The sequence below is a fragment of the Pungitius pungitius genome, chromosome 19 (genome assembly GCF_949316345.1).
Source record: "Pungitius pungitius chromosome 19, fPunPun2.1, whole genome shotgun sequence".
NCBI lineage: Eukaryota > Metazoa > Chordata > Actinopteri > Perciformes > Gasterosteidae > Pungitius > Pungitius pungitius.
Genome location: NC_084918.1, coordinates 4,875,755 through 4,895,361, shown reverse-complemented (window position 1 = coordinate 4,895,361; position 19,607 = coordinate 4,875,755). Strand labels below are relative to the sequence as shown.

The window sequence follows — 19,607 nt, the reverse complement described above, 5'->3', positions numbered from 1 at the left end:
TGTGCAGCTGTCTCACTCCAATTGAGAAGAGGAAAAAAAACAATAAAAAAACCACACACGCACACAAAAAAGATGATTGCCACAATCCTGGAAATCAAATGATTGATTTGAGTAGCAGGAAATTAGACTTTTATAGCTGTCAAGGGTTCTCTTTTTCTCCTAAATGTAAACCAACCCCCACCTACACCCACCTGCCTCTCGGCCTTCCCAGCCGGTCGACAGAAAAAGGAGATTCGTGCCACTTTCACCGTCCCTGCAGCCGAGCTACAGAGGAAAAACATCTGTGCAACAGCAGAAATGTAAACACACCAATGTACTTTAATCCAGCCCTAAATAAAATAAAACAAGAAATCCTGGGGCGAAATGAAACCGGTGTTAATGCTATGGAACAGAACAGTTCTGATGGACAGAGGAGGCCGCGCCACCCACCCACCCCCCTCCCCCTCCAAGGACACCTCTATCCTGGCTCTAACCAGAATCTCTTAGCGCCACACTCCTCTCAGTCTCTCACAGGGGAGCAAAGTTTGGATTCATACACCTCCTGATGCAAGACATCCAACAGCGTCCTGCTCAGGCGGGCGAAAGAGGAGCGAACAGCACGCACGCGCGCGCCCCCCCCCCCCCCTTCCCTCCCCCTGTAGAAAAGATCCCGAGAGTTCCGCGGACCTCAGGGCGTCGGGCCAACGCCGGCTCCGTTCACTACCTGGCCGCGGCCGAGGAGGAGGCGGCGGCCAGCTGCGTGAGGTACTCGCGCAGTTCCTTGGCCGCCTGGAAGCGTCCGTAGCGCTTCTTGGGCCTGGTGCACTCGTCCAGGAGGCTCAAGAGCTGTCCGTCTTTGGCTACGTGGGCCGGGGGGTTGTGGAGGAGGCCCCCGGTGGTGCCCCGCCACGTGGCGTAGCGGGACAGCAGGTTCTGGCACACGGCGTAGTAGTTGTGGTCCACCGTGACCCGGGAGCAGAGGGACTCCTTGGAGAAGGACAGGCAGGCCTCCCTGTCGCACTCCTCGAAGCGGCTCTCGTACCACACGTCGAAGCTCTCCGGCTTGTCTGCAGGGAGAGCGAAAGAGTCGATGAACACGCCGCAATAAAAAGAACACCCTGGTCATGAATAAGCTAAGCTAACATTGTAGCGTGTGCTTCTTTTTCCTTGCAGCCCTCATCAGGTGAACATGTAACGCGTTCGCATGATGAAAGATCAATAAGAAAATATGGTTCCATCACAGACCAGTGGGCCCCTAACCACTTCCAACCAGCCGGAGGTTCACATTTCAAAATGGCTCCAACTGTTTTAAAATGTAAAACGGCTATACGCGGGACGTTTGAAGGGCGGCGGATTTTGCGAGATTGCAACCAACAGTTTGACTCCCATTTGATTCCGAAGCAAATGTTGTGCAAATTACTCGCAGAGACGTCAACCGGAACAGGATCCGACGGGGCCTGCGGTGCCATATTTGACAACCCAGAGGCACAAACACAAAATCACATCTCAAAGCACACAGGCAAACAACTCTACATCCTAAACTTTCATTTGACAGATATGAAACACTTTCCAGATTCATTGAGCAAATAAAAGTCTCTCTCCAGCTCATTTCACATTGCTTTTTCTCTTCAGAGAGTTGTGGGAGAGGGAGCCGAGGAAATAACCTGAAATGATGAGAGCTATTCGTTTGTGCATTAAAAAAACAAACAAAAAAAACAGATCAATACCATCGTTGGGGAGTGGAGGACCCAGAGGATGCAAACACATAATCAGCGTATCAGTGCTGTAATGCACTTCTCCTCTGGCTCATCAGAACAACTCAATCAAACATCCAGCGCTGCCCTGTTAGCAAGGGGCCCCTGAGCGCCCTCCCCTCCCCTCCTCCCTCCCCCACAAGGAGGAGGGGGTACATCAACCTCAATCAGTGAAGGTGATGGAGATGGATGTGCCTGTTTGTGGTCGCCACAGGCGCGCACACACACGCACACAAAGATGGTGAACTGAAAGCAATTAACGCGTCCGAGTGAACCATGCATCACACCGCGGCTCTGATTGACAGGTGGCACCGGGAGAGCGTACTGTTCACTCGCACACACGCAAAGAACGGCTGGGCGGAGAAGGTTCTTACTCAAGGACAATGATGAGCAAAGCCAAAGCAAAAAAAACAAAAACAATCCGATCCCTTCCGTTCTAGTCCTGCGGCGGGCAGAAAAAAAATAAGCTAGAACATTTCCAAAGCAAACTACGCCATTTCCAATTCAAATAAGAGGCAGAGCCGTCGGGCCGCCTGGCCTCACTCTTCCAGAGAGAAGAAGAGCTCAGGTCGGACTTACACTCACGTCGCCGCTCCGCCTTCACAGGGCTGCACCGAGAGGGGACATTGGGTCTGAAATGCTTGTTAGCGTGGCCTTCCTAGTGGCATTCAGGAGTACGAGGCGGTTTTAACAATGCATGCCTGTGTTAAGAGAGCATTATTGAATGTGTGTGTGTGTGTGTGTGTGTGTTTGCGTAGGCTAGTGAGCGATCCTGCAGAGGAGAGAGAGAGAGAGAGAGAGAGGATAGACTGACAGTGTGCGTTACATTATACAGCATGTTTCCAAAAAACACTCTGGGTGAAGCTTCCCACAAACATCATAAACTCAGCGATTTGGGGAGCGACGCCTTGCGCGCCAACACAAGCCGCATCACAGGCCGGACGTCGCGTGCGCGCGTTACGACGATGCGACTCGATTGGCCTCGGCTCCGATGGCAGGGACGGGATCCTCCGTTTGCGAGGCCTCGAGGGGCCACATCTTCTCTGGTGTCAGATCTCGCAATTTGGCAAAGTGGCACTTAATCTCAGGATGAATGAATCGCAAAACATCTACTTCAACAGAGAAATAAAATGTTTTACTAACACCCACACACACACACACACACACACACAATAGTTTATATCTGTCAAAGGGCACAATGGTGGAGCCGCGACACAACAGTTTATCACTTTAATAGGATTCCTGCGGAAAGGGATAAATCTAAAGAGCCGGACTGGGTGGCCGTCCCTCTTTGAAGTAGCCGCAGGAAGGAAGGGCACCGAGGGGAAGAAAACCACCACACCGAGTACGTGATGTATAGCTCTCTCCGTTGTCCGTATGAGATTTATTCTGGGGAAAAAAAAAACTAGAAGAAAAAAAAAAAAAAAAAAAGAACTAGGGCAGCGGAGATGGCTTGTTATCTGAACCGTCTTCGCTTTGAAGGGGACGAGCGCGGCGGAGGAACGAGGGGTGCTGAAGAAGTGCGTTTCTCAAGAAGAGAGGCAGCTTCGAGCGGTTGCAAAGTTGCTGTCAGCCAACCGTCCCTGGAGACCTTTCTCTCAAACCATCATCACTGCCTCATGAGCTATATTTGTTTTTTTTTTTTGTTACACGGAGCGCGGCGCTTTCCTAGAGACTCCAAGCTGTGATAACCGCTCGACTCACACGTTGGCGTTATGATGAGCTCTGTGACAAATAGGTTAAAGAGGTGGAGCAACTTCTGCAGGAGCAGACGTGTCATGAATGCAATTATTCATTAATTATCACTTCCAGTTTTAGAAAGACAAACACCAATTACATCTCCGTAGCTTCACGCCGACATGGTCCAAAGTGTTGATATAAACGCTGTGAACAGAGGTGCTTTCATCTCATCACGTAGCTCGTGCAGTAGAAACGGTTAGAGGTGCGACACACACGCGCGCACGCATGCACACACACGCGCAGCAACTGGTGGAACAAGGCGCCCGTGCAACGCCACTCACTCTGCCTGATCAGCCGCTTGTCCGCCACCAGGACGTTCTCGGCGTCCACCACGATGACCTTCCCGTCGCGCGGGCCGACCGCGAAGTTGTCGAAGCTGACGTCGAGCAGGTAGAGGGCGAAGTCAAAGTCGTTGTTGGTGAGCTGCTCGGCGATGTCCATGAGCTGGCGCGCCAAGTCCACCCTCTTCTCCCAGGGCGCGTTGTAGAAGCTCCACAGCTCCTCGCCCACGTAGTTGACGGCGACCATGCGCCCGCACGCTCCCAGGTACTTGGCGAACGGCCAGCCTTCATCCGACGGAAAGCTCTGCGAGGTAAAAGGAAAACAAGATTTGTTTAATTATAAAGATAAACAGGGAGGTGAATTTCCCCCATCGGCTTTAAAAAGCTAAAAGGCGAAACACAGAACCTTCACGCTGTCAGAAAATATTGGTTTCACTCGCACAGAAACCAGCCTGCAAATAAAGAGACAAAGAAGATGAAGAAAGAAAAAAAAACAGACATCAAAACACAAAGTGGCCGTGTGCTGCCTTGGGTAATTTTTGATTTGAGAATCCACCAAAGGATCACGTGCTGGGTACCGCGGATCCAATATAATAAAAGAAGAAAAAAAAAAGGCCGTACAGCTCGGAGCCGACGCGCGCTGCAGTGCTTCCAGAGGACTGATGGGAGGGGATTTGTTAGCAGGGTGCAGCGGTGCGACAGAGTTGGCTAACCGCGTCGATGCGGTTTGGGCATGCTGACTAGAAACTAGAATACCACGAACCTAGCTATCAGTATAATGTTGTTATTGGCGTCTTCAATAACAACAACAAAAACGATTCTGCGAGCAGGAGGTGGTGTCCCCGCTGCACGCCAAAACCCGAAGATTTCCTCAACTTTATCAAGGTCAAACGAAAACAGGCACACCTGCAACATCTGTAAAGCGGCACGGCAAAACACCCCTCTGCCATAGGCCTTTATCTACCCCCCGCCCCCCCTGCAGCCATATGCTAGCTTAATGATAGCCCAGAATTCCTACGTAACAAATCTCTCCTAGGCTGCCGTTCCTGGCAGGAAGACGCAACAGATGGAATCTCGAGTGCTCACATGAGCCTCAGCACCCTCCTTCTCTGGAAGCCAGTGGGCCCCGTAGGTGAGCTGTGAACCACTGTGACTTTACACCCGTGGTAATTCAATACTGCACAAGCTGTATATCATTTGAATGGAATACAAATGATGCGAAAACTCATCAGCCAGCCGCACAGCTGCTGTATCTCAAAGAGAACAGCTGGACTCGTGGACGAGGGGGGGGGCACTTGACGTTTGTTAGCGTTGAGACAGTTGCAGACCCTGCACAAACCATGCAGCTGCAACTAGGATGCAGGCAACATATACATTAATGTGCAAAGCTACCAAGAAGACCTCTGGCCTCTGATAGAGACACAGAGCGCTGGATCTGATTGGATGAAAGCAGAGGGCGACAGGAGCTGTGCGGCCAGTAAATAAGCTAATGGGAAAATAAAAATGCTAAAAACACTTTGTGTAGCAGAGAAGGCCCAATAATGAAATCTAAAGTCTTGATGCAACAGAGACAACCTCAAGCAGCAAAAAGGAGAGCCTTAGCATTCTGTGAAATGTAAATGTAAACCAGAGGCGTATCTCCTGTTCCCATCGCTCGTAGGAAAGATCCACCACCAACGAGGGGAGGACAATGACAAGTTGCACACAATGCAGTCTCGGTCGAGCCCATTTCCCCCGAGGTGACCCAATCAATCGTGCGCCAGACAAAAAGTCTGTCGAGGAAGCACTACTGGCTTCCGGCAGCCTGTCCGTCCGTCTCCTTTAGCTCTGGCAATGACTCATCCCAATTTTCCCCCAAAAAACTCTTCACTTTACAGCACACTCAATTTACTGATATTGCAAACAAGAAAAGAAACTAAACGCAGGAGTGATTGCGCTCACATAAGAGCACTGGCTGGAAAGTAAACAATCCCAGACTACTCACATGTTAGCCAACGAGAGATTTTAGGATTAGAGAATTAACAGGCTAAATATCTAAAATGGCTTTCTAATTTCTGAAGTTGGTCTATAAAGATTAGGTTGAAGCTGGATCAGTTGGGAGTACATCCCCATTAGTCCTGCTTCCCTTTGACCCAGATTCAGACCTCAGATCGCTTTATGCCGCAGCAAATCCAGGCGGCTCTCGGTCCTGTTGACAAAACCAAGCCTGTCCAACGTTGGGGCTAAACCTGCTCCACCAGAACACGGCCCTCCCTCTCTCTCTCTCGCCCCTGCAGGGCAGACGGATAAATGGGGGGCGTTTTGGGGGGAGACAAACGGAAGAGACAAACAAGAGTGTCTCTTGCTTCTCCGCTCCAGTGAACAGGAGGAACAAGCCAGCAAAGACCTGCCTGCTGAACACATCTCTCTCCGCTTTGTTGTTCAGGCTGCGGCCTGAATGGGAGCGAAAGTAGAGTGATGGGGCAGATGGGGGGGGGGTGAAAGACGGGAGGAAAAGGATGAATGCCCTCGGGGTACTTTCAGCCACTGTCAACAGCGGCTGTGAAAAGGCCTTCATGTCCATCCGTGAAAGGTCTCTCAACGTCATCAGCGTGCTGCGTCCTGACGGAGCTCACACCCGTCTTAGAGGTTTCATGTGCAGTAAGTTGAAAGGTGGAGGGTACCGAGCGGTGTGGAAGTGGGCACCTGGGCTTTGGGATTCAAACTCCTATGGCCGAGCTTGACAAATGCCCTGCGTATCCCACCAATCACTCGCCCTTAGCGCCCTTTAAACGGTTACTCTGCAGAAGTCATTAACGTCTGCAATGAGGCGTTCAGGGGAGGGCGAAATAAATTCGAACGCCCGCCCCAATGCTACACCCACTGCACTTGCCGAGCAGAATTCGGAGAGGGTCGCGTTTGTGTGTGTGTGTATATACACACGTGCAAGGACTGCACAGGTAGTGCATTGTACCAGTCACAATATTGGGCTATTGAAAAATGCTACGGCTGCAAAAGTGTTAATATCACATCTCAGCAGCTTTTAAAAGAGGTCTTATCACTTCTTGTTCCCGTCGTCCTGAAAAACCTGGAGCCAAATGCTCTTTACGCTTTTCCATTTGAACATGAATTTCTTAAAGTGTTGCAAAAATAAGGTGCCTGGCCCTGGAGACAACGAAAGTGCGGCTGGAAAAAACTAAACCAAAACAGAATGGACTCTTTACGTGCGACCTACCGGTGACTTAATTGGCCTAATCTAATCTTAAAAGGTCGTACCGGTGGCACGACGGCAGCACGGACTGCAGGGTGTTTGTGCTTTCATTCCCCTCTCTGTGAGGGGTGGGGGTGGTGGGGGAGGTTGGAGGGAGCTGGAAATGAAACAGGGCCACAGACAAATGGGCAGCCTCTGGAGAAGAGGATGAAACGAATGGAGCGAGAGGCACAGGAACACACACCTGCGTCCTGACATCTGCTGACAAAGGCATGCCCTTCTACAGGGCCACTCGGGGGGGGCTCGCGTCTCTGCAGTGTATGTGTGTGTTTGTGTGTTTGTGTGCCAGTGTGAAACAGTATCGAAGTGCATGTGAATGAGAACATGCAACGTGACCAGGGCTGATAACAACCTCTATTCAGTGGCTGAGTAAACACAAACGGCTCCCGAGATATTGCCTTGGCGGGTCTGCAAAGAACACTAGTCCGTCAAACACGCACAGGCGGCGCACACCACAAACACAGGGCGACGTGTGTGAATGCAGGGTTCTAGAGAAAGGGAAATGAGTCATTTGCCACAAGGTGTTTTGTGTGTGCGCAGCTCGTGAAAGGCCTGGTGTAGCTTCTTGGCATTTTCCTTCCTCAGCGTAAAAAAAAAAGAAAAGAAAAAAAAAAAGCTTCTCTGTGAAATGAGTTGAGACAGGAGGACGCCGAGAGTCTGGGGATCAAAACTGTAGAGTTGAGCGCTAGGTGAGACTCAGCCACAGCGAAAAGAATCAACAACAACAACAACAACAACTCAACCCTGATGCTGCAGAACGAACATCATTCAGCCAGTTTATCAGAGGGTGTGTGTGTGTGTGTGTGTGTGTGAGAGGGGGGGGGGTTGGCTCAGCCTTAAGAAGGGGGTCACATCTGCTACGCGAGGCTAAGGCTGCCGAGGCAGAGTTGAAGCGGCGCAGTTCTCTCTCTTGCTCTCTCCCGCTCTCTGTGGCGAGCCCCGTCTGGCGAGGTTAAGTGTAAAAAGTGTTGGTTAGTTGGCAGCAAGAGCCCGGGCCCCCGCAGGGAGTGGATGGGGGGGGGGGGGGGGGCGGCGGCGGCGGCGCTAACCCCTCATACTGGCGAACACACCCCGCTATCTCTTTCTCCTCTCCCGCCCTCGTCTCCCGCTGCTTCTTCAGCTCACCGTGCGTTTTCCGACCTCTTTGTTCAACCTCCCCAAAGAACCTAAAAAACAGGCCAGCGGTGCTGTCCGTTTCAGATATGGAAGCCAGAAAATGCCCAGTCAGAGCGGAGAGATAGTGTGTGTCTGTCTGTAGGGGACAAAAAAAGGGAAAAAAAAGGTAGGAGGTAAAAGGATGGCGACTGAATCTGAATTTAGAACAGGCCCCGCCCCTTTCCTTGCCAGACACGCGGTTCAAAGAGTGCCAAGTCGCAGTCTGTGCAGCTGGCAGGCGTCTTGGGAAACGGGAAAATCGCTAAGTGAGGAGGACTGAAACAAGAAAAGGACAGCTGGGCGGCGCAGGAACACCGAGCGCCGGTGACAAATCAAGAGCGAGGGGTCGGGCAGACCGACAAAATGGAACCGCGTACGGCCGGCGTGGAAGGACATGATTCTGCTCCCTGCCGTTCAGTGATGGCGATGGGTTAGCGAGGTCTTTTCATTCAGCGAGCCTTCTCTTCCCAGGGAGGAGGATTGAGAGCACGAAGCAGAGCAGATCAGGGTGTCTAGTGCCCACTCTGCTGCTCGCCGGAACCCCTTTGGCGACCTGGACCCGAGCCGCCGCCGCCGCCGCCGCTCACACACCCCCCCGCCGCTGGAGAGCGAGGAACGCACTAAGTCACGACTAGCGCTGTTGACTCAGTCTCGGTGGCATCGCCGCCCACGCGGCTGGGGAGGAGCCAAAGTAAAGCTGTGCCTCGGGCCCGAGGGCTGCTGGTTTGAGGCCTACTTCAAGGGTTCCGTATTTCAGTTCAGGCTCCAATTATCCCGGGGTGGGGGGGCAGCTGTCACCCACCCTACACTCCAGCTTCTCTGCAGGAGAGGGAACACTGAGATAAGCCCCCGCCCCCCCCCCCCCTCTGCAAAGTGCAATTAGTCCTTTCCAGCCTTTTACGACCTAACATATATAACAAGAAGTGACAGCCAAAATATCTGCACTTCCAGTTAAAATAAAGCTTTTGGTCCCCAATCGAGAGAATTTCAAATGCTGAAAGTCACGTTATTTTTAATATACACAATATCCCAGACCCGCCATATTTCCTCCAACAGGAGTGAGGTGTCTGGCGCTTGAATGCAGCGGACTGTTATATTACTGCGGACAGGCTAGAGTGGTAAAAAGCATAATCTTGCTTTACATGAAGCCCTCTGCACTGCAGGGGACAACACAGGAAAGGACCACTTGTTCCCAATCCACATCGGCCATCTTAACAACAACAAAAAAAGGGGGGTCCAGGAGACTTTGTGAATGGGGTTGGACTCCTGCGCTGCGTCTTCAGGACCTGACCACGCGGTGGGTTGGGCGGCATGCTCCAACGGTAGCAACTTGGGGGGGCGAGGGTGGGGTGCCGGGTAAATCTAAAAAAAGGAGTTGGTGGGTGGGATGAGTGAAGGGGAGGTTATGTGTGTGTGTGTGTGTGTGTGTGTGTGTGTGTGTGTGGGGAGGGGGGGGTTCAGCCACAGGCATTTAACTAACCAAACACAGCTGTCATGCATGCGCCTTATGTATGTGTGCGTGTTTGGAGAGCCGGAGAAAGAGAGAAAGGATTATGGTAACACAAGCAGTCTGGCTCATTCAAATGTGGTGAAAACACCACAAGGCTCCGGTTTGTACAACACACACACACACACTCATTCATTCATACACAGCACCTCCTTCTCCTCTTTCCACCAGGGCCTCCATCCAGCGAGCCAAGAGAGGGGAGTCGGGCACAGATAACTCCCCGTCTTATCCTAACAGGATTCAAGTCTGCACACAAAGGCCTCTACGAATAATGAAAGGGGGTTTGGGAGCACTTGAAGCCGGGTTAAGCGCCGTACACAACCTCCTCTCTCATGTGCTAAGAGCGTCCCAATCCCCCCCAGACCCCAAAACAAAAAGGTTCTAATCAGAGACCAGCAACTTAACTACTATTTACCGGTGGACCTCAGCCACTGAGCCGGCCTTAGAGACAGAAGCCGCTCACTTAAGCCGGGATAGCATGCAGTGTCTGATTAAATGAAAAGAAATAAATCAAACTAAAAAACAAAACAAGCTTTGATCCCCTTTGTACAGAAGCATGACCCAGAAAGCCAGACCATGTTTCCTGCATAGGAAAATAAAGGCTGAGACCCATGTCTGCTCTGTAAGGAGATGACCAGGCGGGCAATACGTCATTGTTAAACATAGACTGAATGTGGATTTATTTCATGCAATCCACTACCAAAAACTAAATGTATGCCCTCCAATGTGGCTGTAATAGTTATATCTTATCAAGCATATTGTAAAAACAATAACACCGTTGCCTCACTTTGTGCCGAGAGGCACGCTGAATTTATACTATTTACTTTGGCTCAGTTTCATAAAGTGGATGAGCATCGTAACAGATTATGCGGAGCCTCATTAAATCAATAACATACCCTCCTCCCCCTCCCCGTCTTAGAAAATTACACAGGCTGCCAGTGAGTTGCTCACAGCGTACGATAATCTTCAGATTTGCGTAAACAATGCGGCCGTCAAAGACCCTCCTCCGATGAGCGTCCGGGTCAAGAAGCCGGTGTTCTGCAGATAAATAAATAAAATGAAATAAAAGCGATGTTGCGGGAGCGGTTAGTGCGGCGTGTTGAACGAGGTGGTGGATTTGTGGGAGGTGGAGCACACGTTGGAGTCTTGAGGAGATGGCTGCGTTACCCCCACAGGCCTGTCACTTCCTATTCTCAGCTTCACTGGGCAAAGCAGGGCTGAGGAGCCAAAAAAAAAAAAAGAGTGGGAGGGCACTCACATGCTCCATGCTACCCAGCCGCACTTGATGACTCGGAAAGGGAGAACTAGGCTGAATCAGACTAATTTAAGGTCAGGCCCGGATGTAGTCCACAATGACGCAACCCTCGCCTGATGAATCACGGAGCGGCGACTCAGGAGGAGAAGGAATTACTCACTTTTCATACAAACAACACTTCTCTGGTTGGCAAAGAGACAACTTACCTGTGAAAGATTGAGGGCTAAGAGGAAATGGAGGATTTCGTCTACCAAAGAAATAGTTCTTTACCCCAAAGCCAAATTGCCTTCCACGTCACACAGGAGAGGGGGGGGGGGGGGGGGGGTTGTTTTTGTGTGTGTATATGTGCGCTTTGCGTGCTGCAGGTAGACACAGAAAACGCGTTGTTGGACGGACCCTAAAGGACGGAGCAGATTGTCTGCTTTCTCCGGGTGAAACGGGGCCGATTTACTGCCCGTGGCTTCGGGGGGCGAGAAACAGGAGAGAGAGAGAACGCAGCTCACCGAGACAGACAGCGGAAACATTATTGACATTGTTCAACGGTGTAAAGCCAGAGGAGAGACCTGGGAAAAACACAACAACAAAAATACAAGCAGCCCGAGTAGCCAATGACTGGGAAATCATTTCCACTAAAGACACAGAGTGCTATCGACGTCTCCACCTTGCTGCAGACTGCGAGCCAGATGAAACGGCGGCTGACGAGAAGAAGTAAAAAAAAAAAAAAAAAAAAAATCAGATCAGGTGTCATTAAATTGCTGGTCATAAAACTCAGCCAACATTCCTTTCGACCTTTTGTTGAAACAAGTCCCCCCCGACACACACTCACTCAAAGGCAAAAAGGGGACCAGGGTGCTGTATTCAATCTCTATGGCCGCCATTAATTCTTTATGGTCTACCGCCGCCCAGCCGCGTGTGTGCGGACCTCGCGGTCTCTCTTCCCCCCCCCTCACACCTTTTGAGCTCAGCGATGCCGTCGAGGCACTCTGGGATTCTCTTAGATGTCTGGCACATTGCCGTGTGTATCGGCCATCCACATGATCCGTGCCCGAGGTCCGTCACACTCACACACACACACCCACCCGGTGCGCACAAAGAACCTAGAGTTCTTTCTCGTACCCGCGGGTCACAAGTTCAGCATGAGATCAACAATTCATGAGTCCCTGTATGCATGCAACGGGGATGCAGGGATTCAAAGGGGCCGTGCACAATGTGTGTGCATTATGCGTTGTTGTGCGACGTCTGCAGCTGTGTGTGGGATAAAATGCGTGGGGGGGGGGGGGGGGGGGGGGGACGCTTCATCGAGCCTCTGAACTGGGGCAATAATACCATTAAAAAACACTGATGGAATTATCTGGATGCACGTTTTGTGGAGCGCAACACAAAACAGGCGGCAAAATATGGGAGGGGATGACACAGAAAGCTGGGAGGAAGGAGGCGGAAGAACGGGGGGAGGACATGTGACCCCCCCCAAAGGCTCCGATTTTATAGATCAACAGGAATAAAAGCAGAGCTCGCCCTTTGTCCTCTGAAACGGCCCGTTTGTTGGAGGCCTGCGGGGCTTATTCAATGTCGACACGGGCCGCCGCCATTGTTGTTGTTCACGAGATTGTAATTGATTGGCCGATTGTAAATCAGTGAGCAAAAAAAAGAAAGGCCGCAATCATATATAATATAGGGTAAGCTGCACCACCGACATGCGGGATGAAAGAATGTGTCGCTACTTCACTACCATCCCTGTGTTACAGCAAGACTAGTCGGGTTATGTGAGGCAACCGTTTTGTTAGCGGCATGCATCATTTACTTTGTCAAATTAAAAGATTTCCAATGTTGTAGCGCATTTTAATTATTAATATTTAGAGTCCAACTGTGTCAAAACATAAAAAAGGCTCAATCTGTCACAGTCACATCGAAACTAAACACTTCATGGCAACAATGTTTTGGGGTTTTTGTCCATTCGTTCACGTTGGAGATTTCAACTAAATCTTTGTTAAAAGCTTTTATTTTGGAAGCTTAGCAATGAATAAAGGATATTGGTATTAATGCAAAAGATTCCTCTATGTGCCTTCTCCCACAAAAGAGGAGGAACCAGTGGACACGGACGTGCACTCAAATTAAAAACAACGAGGACCATTTAAAGATGCATTCTTGAATAATTCAAAACTGCCCTACATAGTGTTAAATATGCAGCATTGCCGCCAGCAAAAAATCTCTCATCTTTTGGGAGGCCACAGCTCTAAAACCCCTCCCCCATTCCAAGTGGAGGCATATCCGTGCTCCAGATAGCGGACGCACTGTCCCGACGTGGCCTCGAGTTTATGGAGGGGTGTAAAGGGCTTGTCTCAGATCTGTGGCAGAGGAAGTAAGAGCAGGATTCCCACCCTGTAATTTACCGGAGGCTTTGTGGGCCAACACCCCGCCTTGCTCTGATCCTCTATGCAGCAGAAAGGTAATCCGGCAGCAGGTCCTTATCAACAAGTCTGAGAACCAGCTGACAGAAAACCCCTTTAAAAAACGACTCCTTTTCCTGAAAACAAGCACATCAGAAAAAACAACAACAACACACCTGTAGCACGAGTGGTTCCGGGTTGAATGCCAAGGTCATGAGCAGCTGCATTCTCTCCGTGTCCTTGAGGTTCTTCAGCAGGAAGCTGCCCGAGTCCTTGGTCTCGGCGTACCTGCGGACCACGCGGTCCAGCAGCCTCTGGGAGGGGCAGTGCACCAGGTCGGACCAGCCCTCCACCACCTCCGGCGTGAGCAGGCGGACGTCGCCGTTGATCCGGGCGAACTCCGTCTTGTACATGGCCTGGATGAGGTCGCAGCGCGGCCGCCCCGTGGCCCTCTTGCAGATCTTCTGGTCTATCTCGGCCAGCTCCTGGTTGGAGCCCAGCCTCTTGAGCACCACGCGGCGGGTGCCCTCCCGCGGCTCGCCGTACTGGGCGAAGTAAACGTTCTTCACGTTGAAAACGTCCAGGAAGCGCAGGCGGCCCCACGTTTCGAAGGACACCTGGCCGTTCATGAACTTGCGGCACCAGCTGGTGCCGAAGCAGGCGGGGCACTTGTTGAGGTTGATGAAGCGCCTGTCGGTGAGCTCGTTCTTCTGGAAGAAGGCAAACAGGCTGTGGGTGTTCATCAGCAGGATGACGAACAAGCCCACCACCAGCAAGAGCTTCAGACAGCGGTACAGGCGGCCGAGCTTGAGGGGCAGGAAGCGCAGCATGGCGGGGCTTTGTCGAGGTGCGGCTGGGAGGAGGGGTACTGAGACGGTCGTCGGGCGAGGGCGAGACCTCAACGCCTCGCCGGCATGGCGCACCGGGGGCAGCTTCTAGAGCGGCAGGCAGGGGCGAGGTCGGCACAGCTGCCCCGTGCCACTCGCTGGGAGGGGCCAACGGGTCATTTTCTGTCCTCCTCGGTGTTTGTGTGCCTGAAATCAAAGGAAAAGAGAGGGGAACTCGTTACATCGGGGAAAATGAAAAGGGATGGATTTCACAAAACCAGAAACACTGACGCCAGATGAAAATAAGCTTTATCTCAGTCATTTCTGCTGGACCTGCAAGTCGAAAACACCCAAGAAACGAACAACAACAAAAAATAAAAATGGTATCACAACTCTAATTGTTGGGTCACTTGAAATATTTTCCTGTTTGAGCAGATACAAGACGGTCCACAGCCAATAAAAAAAAGTAAAGTAAATGAAAGTACGGTGGAAATAAAAGGAAAAAAAGTGGGAAAATATCAAATTAAGAGATTTGTACGGCATCCTCAGAAAGCCCAATTCTTCCTCCTCTTGCCCCAAATGGAGAAAATCCCACTTTGCATTGTGAAGGTTCACGCTGTGCGTGGTTTAACCTTTGATCAGTTTTTTTTGTTTTTCAATCGGTCTTTGAAGTCGTTTCTCTGGAAATGGCTCTGAATGCCTCAATTAGGCCCATCGAAGTCAGCAGACGAGGGAACGTTGAAGGCTGAGCCCACGGAGGGAAGAGACAACAATCCGTCTTCACAGTACGAGGCGAACGCCCCCCCCCCAGCAGACTGCGATAGACGTCCTCAGTCTTGTAACTCTCACAAGTCCCCTTCACAACGACAATGACTCGACCGCGTCAATTGACAATCATTATTAGGACTCATTATTAGGACACGCCTATCAGCACAGCTGACTGGAGAGGCCACGGCTAACAAGGCGCGATTTGGGCTCCTCGCTTCACCCTCTTTCAGATCAAGGTAACAGAGATGTTGCGGGGGGGGGGGGGGGGGGGGGGGCGCGTCTGGGACGTGCCAGATAAGAAGCCGAATACGTGATTTCTTACCTTACAACTCGCAGCGAGCAGATGGGGCCTACATCACTCATGTAAAAATAAACCACATCCAAAAAAGGGAAACTACAAGCCGCAGCGCTACATACATTTCTAAGAAGAAGAAAAAAAGGTATGACTCATGTTTTTTTTGTTTTTTCTCCCCACAAAGTCCATCAATGTGACTCAATGAGCATACGCTTTTCTTTTCCTTACTAAAGGTATGGCTGGGATAATGCGTTACTTTACCTTGTTTGTACAGGGGCACGTGAAATGTCATTTTAACTTTAAATAGCTGCTGTAAGTCTGTATGAGATACGGATCTATACAAGAGCCAAAAGGACGTGTGCCTACAGGGAGCCAGAAGAAGCTCGTCGCTCAAGGGGAAAACGGAAATACCCCTCTGCCTTAAGAGCTCGATTCAAAATGCCGTTTAGCCTCCAACAGAGGCAGCCTTAAGATCTCCAGATCTCCAGTGAGGATATGAGATTCAACTGGGATCAGCCAACGGCTCAGAGGGGACCAAAACGCAAACCTCGGCCGGGGCCCAGGAGACGGTCGCCCACTTCGTCCTCAGGCGCGAGCAGCGGAGAGCCGGAACGGGCCAACGAGACCCGGACGCCGCGTAACGAGATACGCGAGGACGTGGCTTCTTCCTCCTCCTCCTCCTCTCCAGAGAAAGCGTTCTCTTCCATTACCTTCTGAGCGTTACCTGGATTAATTCAATGATTGTACTAATTGCTCAAGTGCGCGGATAAGCCACACACTGCATTTTCATCGTTAATGAGAGACGGCCCCGCTGCTCCGATGCTTAAAATATTGACAATGAATCGCAAGAATGTGCCACCGATGGCTTATCCTTGATCTTCTGTACTTTTGTTAAGCATGAGGCAGGCGAGTGCAAGAATTTAAATGCTACTAGATTAGAGGTTCAATAGCCTGCAGCTGCGTATACTGTGAACATTCTGCTTTTTCCGAAGGATGCATGGTCGTTCAGGGGGGGATATTGTTCCCATATTGATTGGTTACCCAAACAGATTTTATTTTGTATTTATTTCACACCTGCAAAACCATGAACATTTAACTTGTCGGCTGTCATCCGAGGCCTAAGAGCTATCCAGCAGGACAGAGGAAGTCAGGCTGTAAGGTTGCCTGCACAGGTATTTTAAAAAAACGATAAGGTTAAGTTTCCTTAAAAAGCTCTGAATTTAAGCAGGGCGCTTTGTATCCCAACGCCAGAATACAAGGGCAGATAAATCTAAGTGTTCGGTGTTTTCCTTTGGACAAACCTTATTGTGCCCACAGAAAACTTGTGTTCCAAGTTACCACCTCCCACGCTCGCCCCCCCCCGCGGCGCCTCTTTGCAGGAGGAAGGCGCAGCACCAAGGAGGAAAACCTTGTTAAGGACGAGCACCAAAAATCCCCCCCCCCCCCCACACACACACACACACAAAGCCAAAACTGGGGTAAAGTTTTGCAGCATTACTCTGTCTACAAAGTAGTGCGGTGAGCGCTTGGAAGGAGAGGCAAGGAAAAGAGGGCAAATCAAAGGATGCCTGACTCCTCATGCATGGGAGATGAGTCCCGCATTCAAAATGTTCCAAGTTTGGCAGATGTTAAGAGCCGCAAAATGGCTCATTACCGAGACAGAGAGGGCACAAGATGAAGCAACAGGCCCCACGTTGGCTTAAAACAGACTGACTTAAGGTCGAGACGGAGGAAAGATAAAATCGTAACATCCTAATATTTGTACTTTTATTAAAACTTAAATTTCGACAGGAGTAACCCAGATAAGAAAGGAGGTCGAAAGACGAATTTCTGCCATGAATAATCTTTCCCACAGCTCACGTGTGTGAAAGCTGGTTTCCGGTAATGGTGTGCAAGGGCAAAGCTACTCTCGGGCTAACCCATTTCCTTCACTGCACCTGAGGCTAAAACTTCATTAGGCCATAATGAAGTCAAGCCACACACGAACATGCCTGATTAATACCCCTGGATGTGCAAAAGAGAGTGCAAAGACGAAGTGTTGATAAAATGACTGCAACACAGTGGAACGGGGTGATGGTAATACAGAGGAAAGATATCACTAATGCATAGCTAATGGACAGCGAGGTTAGAGCAACTTTGAGTTATTGCTCTTGTGACGGAGATGAATGGAAAGGGACCACAAGAATACAGAGTAGCAGCTCTGCACCTCTGAATGGACGCACACAAAACACACACACACACACAAACACCAACACGTCCACCGAGCCCGACGCAAAGCGCCAAAAAAAAAGACCCCTCCCCTTGCAATGCGGGGCTCGAGCTGGACAGAAGAACTACTGTTGCCAAGGTTATCGACTCGGGGAGTCAATAATGTTTGATCGAGGAAAAAAAAAAAAAGAAAGAAAGAAAAATCAGCTTCCCCTGGATTGTCTCAAACGCGCAGACGGATGGATCCAAAACCACAGCAACGTTTGCATGCCTAGTGGGAAATTAGGTTCTCGGAATTGTACAGTCAATCAGCAGCATACTCCCGGCCTACACACACACACACACACACAACAACGCACACGCACACACACACATATGAACATTAGTCCATTCACAGTATGGTTTGAACAAATACCAACGCCACCTGCTTTACACCCAAACCAAAGCGGCCAAACTCGATCCTGGGAGAATGACTTCTTCAACTGACAAACGCGTTTGTGTCTTTTAATTTTGCACAGCTGGACACGCCCCCCCTCCACCCCCCCTTTCTGCAGAAGCTTGAAAAAGTTGTTGTCACACTTTGCAGCTGCAGAACAAGTGTTGTCCAATCTAAGCTACACTTAACAAAAAAAAACAGAAAAAGAGGAGCTGTCAGCACAAGCTTCAGTTTAAAACAAACGAGGAACACGGTTTTTTCGTGGGTGAGATAGGGTGAAATTGATTAGCTGAAAGACATTAATTATTTAAATTATTACTTAAAGTCAGTCCCTGCAGAGTGCTGAGAAACATTCAAATCAACCACCAGCAGAAAGTCTGAATAGAATCAAATTGCTCTGTTTTCATAGCTCTCCTGACCAGAAAAGCTCCACAATTAGTCGCCTGTTATGAATAAGAATTAATTCCAGTCAGTCTGCTCTATTCATCGGACAGTAAGGAGAGATCCTCACAATAGACTTTCGTCTGAACCGAACAGTGGGACTGTTGTTATGACCTGTCATGGATTAAAATCAAGGGCACAGTGCACCTTGAGCTTTTTCGACCTGACACGCAAACGTCTCAGGTTGCAATCAGTGGGAGAACCGTGGAGGTACATTAAAGTCCCGCGTATATACAGAGTTTGGACTTTCAATACAAAATAAAAGAATTAGAAAAAAAAGCGTATGCTGCTATGACATGTGGTTCTGCACACACGTGACGTATAAGGGGACACGCCGTGGTGGTCTGGTACGTTGTATTCTTCTACAATCGTTATTAAGTTGAGTTCAGGTACCAGTGATGGACGCGACAAAGGTTTTGACCGACAAAAAAAACGTTTTTGTCGAGGTTGCACAAACAAAATGACCCAACTTCAAATCGAGTCCAATTCAAAATCTAAAGAGTCTTAGTTCTACGTGAACACAGAAAAAATTTTTTTTTTAAAAGCCGTGAAACAAACCTTGTGCGACTTTCTCCCCCCGGTCTCCGGGTCCGTAGTAGCGCGATGCACTAGCGCATCACATCATTATTTAAAGTTCAGACGAATACTTCTAACTCGCAGCCGGCGCCGGCACGGAAACAACCACAAAAAAAACCCCAAAACGGTCTTCTTTCCACAAAAATAAATAAATAAATAAATAAAATAAAAAATAAAAATAAATAAAAGCTCGACGGAGACCGCTGTGGAGCGAAGTCGCGTGGGCTCCCCGTGCGTGTAGCTCCCGGGTGTGTAGCCTGCTAGCCTGCTAGCTGCTGGGATAAACAGTTGGGATGTCGCCTCGGAACTCTTCCTACAACCGCGGCTTTCCGCGAAGGACGCCGACGTCCTTGGAGTGCCTCGCGCGTCCGTGTCCGTCCCGTCTTATCGCGAGTCCCCCTCCGTGGCCACGGAATTGTCCCCCCCCCCTGCTCCTCTTCTTCTTCTTCTTCTTCTTCTTCTCTTGTCGGGCAGCGACTCGCTCCTCTCTCCCACACCACAATGGGTTCTGTCTCCAGTCTTTTTTTTTTTACAACACCAGCCGCTTTACGCTTTACGACAACCGCTGCCGCTTTACGGCGGTGGTTGCTAAGCGAGTGTTCTAATATTGTCTTGTCTGAAATACCGCCCCCGGAGCAAAGTTTGCTGAGATATTATCTATTTCTCGCTCACCCTTTTACACTTTTTTTACCCCCCCCCCCCCCCGTGCACCCGTCAGCCTCAAAGCGAGATTGTTGGGAGATAAATA

General features: G+C 50.1%; 1 protein-coding gene across 1 annotated transcript; it reads right to left on the bottom strand.

Moving 5' to 3' along the window:
* Nucleotides 1–608: 608 nt before the first annotated feature.
* dipk2ab (divergent protein kinase domain 2Ab) lies at nucleotides 609–19,384 on the bottom strand. The gene is made up of 4 exons (XM_037456384.2): nucleotides 18,842–19,384; nucleotides 13,485–14,342; nucleotides 3,755–4,058; nucleotides 609–1,046 (listed from the first exon to the last, which is right to left on the bottom strand). The coding sequence occupies exons 2-4, from the start codon at nucleotides 14,136–14,138 to the stop codon at nucleotides 700–702; spliced, it is 1,305 nt and encodes a 434-aa protein (XP_037312281.2). The 5' UTR covers nucleotides 14,139–14,342; nucleotides 18,842–19,384; the 3' UTR covers nucleotides 609–699.
* Nucleotides 19,385–19,607: the final 223 nt, after the last annotated feature.